The 9,009-nt window shown below is 41.2% G+C and overlaps 1 protein-coding gene across 1 annotated transcript in view; it reads right to left on the bottom strand.

Moving 5' to 3' along the window:
- Nucleotides 1–7,440: 7,440 nt before the first annotated feature.
- Nucleotides 7,441–9,009, bottom strand: part of CARMIL1 (capping protein regulator and myosin 1 linker 1) — a 133,130-nt gene continuing 131,561 nt past the window's right edge. The window contains exon 37 of the mRNA XM_079983735.1: nt 7,441–8,495. Within this exon, the coding sequence (XP_079839861.1) occupies nt 8,374–8,495 (122 nt within the window). The 3' untranslated portion in view covers nt 7,441–8,373. The remainder of the gene's footprint in view (nt 8,496–9,009) is intronic.

Genomic DNA, 9,009 nt, shown 5'->3' with positions numbered 1-9,009 from the left:
TCTCTCTTTTCCCCTTCCAATATTCATTTTGACAGTGAGGCTTAATTTTTAAAGGCACCCTTTCTCAAAGGCTGACAGCTAATTGAAATACAATGGAAGTGTTGAGACAGCAATACAAAAGATTTCTAAATGAAAATTCCAGAAAAACAAAAGTACGTACACAACGCAAGTCCACGTCTGTCCAGCTGCTTATCCAGTTGCTTCATGCATAAGTGAGCAAGCTCCATTTGCAATTTTAATATCAGCTATATTTGGTGTGGCTCAGGGGCAGCTAACTAGTAGCACTGCCATACATCTGGAATTTCCCAGACATATCCGGGATTCATCTGTCGAAAATAGCATCTGGGCAGAATTCTCAGAAACCAGTTAAAATGTCCCAAAAAAACCCCAGGCATATGGCAGCCCATATTGGAAGTGTTGGAATTTCATTTTTGGGGGAGATTTTGCAAAACAACAACAACCCACCCATGGTCTGCATGATGATGCAAAACATTATAATGGATAGGTGCACATCTGTCCATTTCCATATGATTAGAACCTTGTGTTCCCTGCTGGCAATTGGGCAACTGTTTGTTGGAATGTCTAAAATACCCTACGGTTATTACTTTTACACTGTTGACACCAGAGAGTAACCCGTTAGGTTCCAAAGGTATTTAAGAACTAGTGGCAAGCGCCCAATCACAGAGATTTGCCTCTGGGCAGGTTAAGTTGGGAAATGGCTGGAGTCTCACTGGTACTGAGCTTCGTAGTACACTCAGAACCTATATCCCTCCAGATGCTGCTAGACTACAATTCCCATCATCCATGTATGTAGGCAATTATGGCTGGAGCTGATGGGAGTTGCAGTCCAACAACATCTGGAGTGCCACAGGTTTCCTGTCCCTGCTGTATAAAAAAAGATAAGGGCCAGTGCAATAGACCCAGGTTTGGATCTTCTGGGTTCCAGTAACACTGTACTAGCCTTCAGTGGTGAATAGCTGTCAGCTCAAAGGCTGTGCCAGAAGCCTGCATTCAAGAAAACCTTGGAGCAAGTTTGGCAGAAGTAATAGTTCACACAGAGGCCCCATTTTCTCACACACCAGCCTGCTATGACAGCTCCCCTGCATTAACATTTTAATAAAAGAAATAAATAGAAATAATAGAGCTAATCTTAAGTCAATAAAACCCACCCAAACCTTTTATGCTCATTGAGCAGAAAGCATGTGGCTGTTGAAGGCCATTAAAGAGAAAGGAAACTTGCCACAAGAACCGAAGCATTCAATTAACCCCATGAGGTCCCAAACTGACTAGAATCACTATTGTGCTCTGGGGTAAAGGGTTTCTGAAATATTAAAAGGGATGTCTCGAAAAAGAATTTCCTCCACATCTAATGAATGGGCTGGAGCAAACCCTTTTCATAATTCTCCACTCCCAGTTTTCAAGAGTGGGAGAATGGCAGCAATGGGGGAAGCTGGGGGAGAATAAAGAGGAAGGGATTGGGAGGGGGCCACGGAATCAGGTAGTTTTGCTTAAGGGGTCATTTGGGGCATCTACAAAGTTTGCTTTATGTCAAATATGGGAAGTTCACACACACACACACACACACCATTGCACATTTCCCTTTCCCCACAGTAATTACCATGTGGGCTTGAGCATCCAGATTCCAATATATCTGTTCATGTGCTCCAGTTCAGTGCAAGGGCTCTGATAACTCTTCAGCACCTGAATAGCTCAGCTGGTTAGAAAGTGGGGCTGAGAATGCCAAGGTTGCAGGTTCAATCCCCATAAGGGACAGCTGCATATTCCTGCATTGCAGAGGGTTGGACTAGATGATCCTCAGGGTTCCTTCCAACTCTATGATTCTATTCTGCCACAACCATTGCATCATGCTACGAACCACTGGTCCTGGAACATTTTCATACAGATTAGAACAGTTGTTGGGAACCTTTGACTGCCCAGATGCTGCTGAACCGCAGCTCCCATCATCCCTGGCCATCGGCCATGCTTGCTAGGGCTGATGTGGTCAGCAACATCTGGAAAGCTAAAAGTTCCCCACTCCTGTGTTAGAAGAACCAAAGGCGGCCTCAGATTCAATATACCATCTTGTGTATGGCTTTTTCTCCACACCACCCACCTAACCCCACTTTAGCAAGGTACTTGTAAAGAAGGACATCATTATTACATGAATAGAATGAAGATTATCACTATCATTATTACTATAAAATGTATTGTTAAAATTCTTATAACTCAATCTGAAAAGAAATATTTGAAATAGAAAAGGTATTCTGAGTTTTAAATTTAACAAGCATTATGGTAAAGCCTGCAAAATTCATTTAAGTGCATTGAAAACTGGATAGGCTATTATGAAAGAAAATAAAAGGCACTAACTAAATTGTCTACGTTTGGTTGTCTCAGTTATTGACTTATTTTGTCTTCATGATTGTATAGTAACACAATGCAAACAAGCTAAGCTTCTCGCACAGTACTGAACAATAAGTATTGACAAAAATGACTGCCGTTGCCACACCACATTCTATTTGCTATTTTGTAAGAATGTTCGCAATAAAATTCTCTTTTTGCAAAAGAAAATGACTGTCTCACAGATGGATAAGTAAAGCCTTATCCAACCTCCCAACCCTCAAATTATCAAAAGCTGTTACATGTTTCAACAAGCTTTTCTTCAAGCTGTAAGATGTTGCTAGAAGTAGAGTGAAGCATTTATAGGAGTACTGAATTGTTCAGCATTCAGATCTGCCGTCTGTTGAACAAAAGCTTTTGATAAGAAGTACTGCAGGACGCCTGGAATCCTAGGACTTGAACCCCAAATTTAGGAGAGCAGAGGGTAGATTCCTCCCCCACCCCTGAGGAACATTGTTTGCTTGTAAATATGTGTAGTACACGTGCTTCGCGTGTACAAGGCCACAGGTTCAATCTCCAGGTGTTTTGGGACGCAGGTGGCACTGTGGGTTAAACCACAGAGCCTAGGACTTGCCGATCAGAAGGTTGGCGGTTTGAATCCCCGCGACGGGGTGAGCTCCCGTTGCTCGGTCCCTGCTCCTGCCAACCTAGCAGTTCGAAAGCACGTCAAAGTGCAAGTAGATAAATAGGTACCGCTCTGGCGGGAAGGTAAACGGCGTTTCCGTGTACTGCTCTGGTTTGCCAGAAGCGGCTTAGTCACGCTGGCCACATGACCTGGAAGCTGTCTGCAGACAAATGCCAGCTCCCTCGGCCAGTAAAGCGAGATGAGCGCCGCAACTTCAGAATCAGTCACGACTGGACCTAATGGTCAGGGGTCCTTTTACCTGTGCCTTGATTTCCCAATGGGAATACAACCCTGGGTGAGCAGCTGGAAACCCCTGAAATCTTTTTGCTGCTTGGCAGAGATTAGGAGTGGTGCACAACCTCTGTAACAATATGTTACTGGTGCAACATGGGAGCTGCTAGCCCACGTCACTCACCTGAAATTAGCATTATCACCTCCCAGATATATGCCCGAAAGCAAGTTAGAAGCAGCAGTTACGAGAAAGAGTCAGAAACCAGGAAGTCCCTGGTTCCAATCTTGTTTTGGGTTTGACCTTAATAGCTGGCCTTAGGGCAACAGTTATCTCTGAGCCTCAGACATGCCACCTGAAAAAAGGGAAAGCGCATCCTGTCTACCTTAATTGGGGTAAGGTTTACTGTCAACGTGTGTGAAGTCCTTTGAGCATGCAGGAAAAAGTAATTATTTTTTGCTGAAAGGCAACTGTGGTCTAAATGATTCCACCACCATACAGAGCTCTTAAATGTGGATTATTTCCATGGCCTAGGTCAGCATACCACAAGGTATGAATACAAGGTCAGGTCAATAGCTGTGAATACCAATACTAACTAATTTTCTTCAACAGACATATTTGTTAAGGGGAATAAATATAGCCCAGGATAAGTATCATAAATGGCCCCCTAAAGTTCAAACAATTCAGACATACAACTGAATGCAAAATTATGTGGAATTTTAGTTTTAACTTTATAAATGTGGAATGTTCAATGATAATTTACAATTGCATGTCTGACAGATGATTTAAGACTACAAAGAAAACACGCTTATCTGCCTCACAGCATACAATTTAAATTGAACCTGACACACATGGTTCTGCCAAACAAGCCTTTTCAAAGCAGCTGAGAAGATATTTGATAGGAAAACAGGCAGCAGCCCACTAAGGGGGTCTTTGAACGTTGAAATAAACATTCAAAGTGGGGGAATTGATCAAAGACATGCTGATAGCTGAACAAAGTTGACACATCACTTTCCAGTCAGACCCTGCTATGCAAGAACAGCTAAAATAAAAATTTGATTCTGTTTTGTTTAAAAAATGATCAAATCCTAACCTTATTTTATTTGTAATATTTATGCTGAACACCTGTGGTCTGAAGAACAGAAAGATATGAAAGCCTGCGACATTTCCACAAACATATTTCCTGCATATCTGGCAACAGTGAAAAGCAATTCACCAAGGCACCTACCTTGAAGAAATATGTAGAGTGGAACTCATGGCTAGATGCTGATGATGAAAATGTGTTAGGCATCTCTGGGTGACTGTTGGTGGAAGGTCCTTTGAGTACAAGTTTACCCCAACCTACAGATAATGCCATGGACTTTTAGCTAGGGTGCCACAAACTTGTCTACAATGCTTTTATGCTGAAAGGAAGTAAAAGACTGGTCACAAGGATGCAATACCATGTAATGTGGGATAGTGAAGATGACTGCAGTGTGTGTGTGTGTGTGTGTGTGTGTGTGTGTGTGTGTGTGTGTGTGAAGCTACATTGGTGCAACCCACAGTCTGCCTCTGTTCATACTCTTAGTCCATTCACCCCATTCTGTGTTGTGGCTTTGGGTAGAGAAATCTTAGTCACTTTCTGTCTACAGGCAGTCTGTTTAAGCTCCACCCCCTAGTGGTGCTCTTACTAGAAGACTCCTGTCTGACAACCAAGAGGAGGTACTTCCCAGAATTGAAAGAATGCCCCATTCTAGAACTACTAGATAGATCACTCTGTTACTAGCCAGGCAGGCAGGGATGAGTTGGAGAGCTGGACAGGCCCTCTCCATAGCATCTCAACACTACCTGTAGCCAAGAGTAGGTGCGACTGCAGATGGAAACAACTGCCTTTGCCAGCAAACTTCTAAGGAGAGAAGGGGAGTCTCTGCCCTTCAACTGCTGTTGCTTGCTGATCTGAATTATGCTTACACAAAGAAGCCTTTTTCTGTAGTGATTGCCTGACTTTGAAATACCCTCCCTGGGGAGGTTCAATTGGCATTATCATCTTTTTGATGCCTGCTTAAGCCATTTTTGTTTGCTCATGAAGTTTAAAAGGGTTACATTTGTTTTTGCTGCATTTTTTTAAGCTGTTATCGTTTAGATGTATGCTGGGGTTTTTTTTTTTTTGAATGATTATGTTTCACTTTTATTTTATTTGGTTATTGTTGTCAATTTCCTTGGAATCTGTTTAGATGAAGGGTGGCTTGGAATGCAATTAATTAATTAAACCATTTCCCCCCCTACCATAGCTCTGGAAGGGAAAAAGCACAACAATATAAGCAAGTGTGGTCCCTTCTATTGTTGGCTCTGGAACCACATAAAAGAATCAGCAACCATCCCTCCAACTTTTTAATTTCAAGATTAAGGTGGCACTGAAACATAGTACTCTATGGACACTGATGGGACAATCATATTGGCAAACCTGTTGGGTTTTACATTGACTGGTAATGTAACATACATCTATGCCACTGTCCCTTTGCCGACCTATAATGCTCCAATCAACACTGCAAGCTGCATTAACTTCCAAAAGGGTTTTTTCTGCCAGAGGGTTTTGGAGAAAAAAGCTTATGGGAAATGAGGGGAGAGACTTACTTCATTTCCCCATCTGCTGTGCCTTTCAGCAGTCATTTAGAGAGTTAACTTTGCTGAATTCAAGCAAATTGGATTTGTGCAGATAGCAGCCCTATCCCTTTCCTGGACACGGTCAATCTAATTAAAACAACAGTTCTTCTAAGAGAGTTTTATATCCTCCTCTGGTTCTACATGTTCACTTCCTCATTGGAAGAAAGAAAGAAAAATGACTCGAAAGATGGAAAAACCCAGGGTCACTTTGCTTTGCTCACCAGATATGGTTACGAACAACCTTCCTGAAATAATATTACCTAAATGATTATTGTAGAGACAAAGATTAACGTTTCAAATGTTTAACCTTACCTTTCTGGTTCACTTGATCCCATTTATTTTCATAGAACCCACTTATACTAATAATAATGGCTGTGGCATAATAGATTAAATAATGGTAGAGTTGACCTCTGCCTTCTTACGTGTTGAATTACTTCATTCGCTGTATATTATAGGTTGAAAGAGAAGATTGGCAGTAGTCCTCTAAGGTAAAGGGCTTGTCTTGAGGGCAAACCATGTAACACGTAACTGTCTGAACAGTCTTTATTTTTATTTTTTAAAGCAATTTTAGGATGCTACATTTTTTAGCAGAGAAGGGTATGATGCTTAAAAACTCTTCCTATCCTTTGCCAAAGCTGTCCCTCTTTATGCAATTGCAGCGTTTCCTTGCTCGGCTCTGGTTTGCCAGAAGCGGCTTAGTCATGCTGGCCACATGACCCGGAAGCTGTACGCTGGCTCCCTTGGCCAATAAAGTGAGATGAGCGCCGCAACCCCAGAGTTGGTCATGACTGGACCTAATGGTCAGGGGTCCCTTTACCTTTATTTATAAAAGGAAATTACATACTGGGACCTTGCATGGAGGAAGCAATGCAAAGGGGCAGTGCTGAGCAGGAAAAGGTTAAACATCACTCGTTTTTCCACTCAAAATGGCAGGAATATTTTTCATTAAAAAAAAAAATGCAGAGTATTCACTACTCTCATTTGCATGTAACATGCTTTTTAACTAAGGCCAGGGCAGCCCTGCACACAGAGCCCTCCCCTCTTAAACCAAGGCACGCCTGATATGACCAACTTTCCTTAATTTAGCCTCCGTTAGTTTTGATATTTGGTTAACAGTAACAGAACATTTTTTGTTACTGTTGGTTAAGCGAACCAATTAATGAACAGATGCACATCAGTGTTTGATCCTGTGGTGATAGAGAAAGGTAGATGTGGGGGGGGGGGAATCTGTTGATTCACTGGCAGAAACATACAGAAAGCATCACAACAGAATTGTGTAAAGAGGATTGGTTGTTTTGCAGCAATATGCCTCATATTCTGCAATGTTACGTTCAGAAGAAATGAATAACTTTAAAAATAAAATAACGAAGATTTTTTTGTCCACATGAAGTTACTTGCTACATTATGTACAAAAATGATTTGAAATAATTTAAATGCGAAGTTTGCCTATATTTAGGGTTTGAAAAAATGTACTGGAGTATGGAACTATAGATTTATAATTTACAAAGACTTCGAGAAAGTATTTCTTTAAAATTAGAAAGTCAAATTCCAGTTGTAAAATCATTTTTATTGGTACAAATATACATTATGAATAAACTCCTTTCAGCGTGTATCATAAGCAGATGCCTGTGAAATATGCAAAGGAAAAAAAAATGAAAAATTGCTTTTACAGACAAGAATCTACTTTTCTTTCAAAAGTACATGTTAGAAGCTAGAGCGAATGCAGACTGACCCCCCCCCCAAGGTGCCCTCTAGAAAATACCAATAGTAATAAAATGTCCATTGCCCTCATTCCAATCAACAACAAACATTTACTTATGGATATGGAAGCATATCAAGTTATTAGTAATTCTGGGTTGTTGTTGTTTTGTGCTTTAGAACAGTACACAAAATGTAGGATATTGTGTTCTTATATACAGTACAACAAACAAGAAAAAAGGTCTCCCAAAGGAGAATGTAAAAATCATATCCAAGCATCTAATATATATTATTTATACAAATTATTTTATTAGTGTGCTCTGTTGATATAATTACAATGTGCAATTGCATTCAGCAAGAGTATATTTATAAAGTAAGTTGCGTGCAAGTTTGACACATTTACATTCAGCAGTACAACACCTCTCATGCTGTACAGTGTGGGTTAGTGTAAGAAATTGTCCAGTTCCTTTGCTTGGGGGTTTCCTCCCGCAAAGTCCCGCAAAGCAAGGCATTATTATTATAGCTGCTTCAGAGAAATTCAAGTAGAAGACATGAAAAAGTTGCTGGCTTTTGCAAAGGCGTGAAAGGGAATGTCTGGAATCGTACAGATCAGGAAAAAACAAAGGATCAGAGTCATGAAGTTCAGTTACCAGTGCAATCACCGACACTCCCCCCCCCTTTCCAAATGCTCCTCTATAAAAGGAGAGTAACTGATCAAAAAGAGGGATAAGCGGTACCCTTATTGTTACAAAAGAGCACTGCCAAACACACAACCAACCAACTAAACAAAAATAAAATCTTTATCAGCTTCTTCACCAGAGTCACTGGACTTGCTTCCCTGCTGACCATCTTTACTTAAAGACCTCTGTTTCTGCTCCTGGTGTCCTGGGCTTCTCTTTGGACCTATATCAGAAGACAAAATGTTGAGTTGGGAAGTTGGGGAGTGGACAGCTTCATTTGCTATGACCCCAGAGCTATTCACTATGACCCCAATATCTGCTCTGCTCTCCAAATTGTTCATTGGTTAGAGTTCTGTGTAACTCAAAGCTCATATTCAACATTCCAAATAGAAGCTGGTTAAAATAATAAGTTATGGCCAACATCCAAAGGATATCACAGATAGTGGCAGGATTTCCACAGTTATCATGTATGGCAGGGCACAATCAACATTGACGGGAACTGTCACATTTTCCTGAGCGGAAAGCTCACTCAGAGGACAGGCACTTTCAAAGCGGCACGAATCAAGTTAGGCCCTGCACATGGGGCCCTATCAAACCCAAAGAAGCCATGGCAGTAGTGCTTTTCGATAGTTTGGTACTTCTTGACCCAGAAAGGGATCCACGTGTAACTTTTCCATGATTGGAGAGCAGAAATTACCTCATTAGCGTGCAAGTGGAAACACTAACTTGAAACCAAC

This window comes from Podarcis cretensis (genome assembly GCF_951804945.1).
Source record: "Podarcis cretensis genome assembly, chromosome: 7".
Taxonomy (NCBI): Eukaryota; Metazoa; Chordata; class Lepidosauria; order Squamata; family Lacertidae; genus Podarcis; species Podarcis cretensis.
The sequence above is the reverse complement of the archived record's forward strand: the minus strand, read 5'-3'. Positions and strand labels throughout refer to the sequence as shown.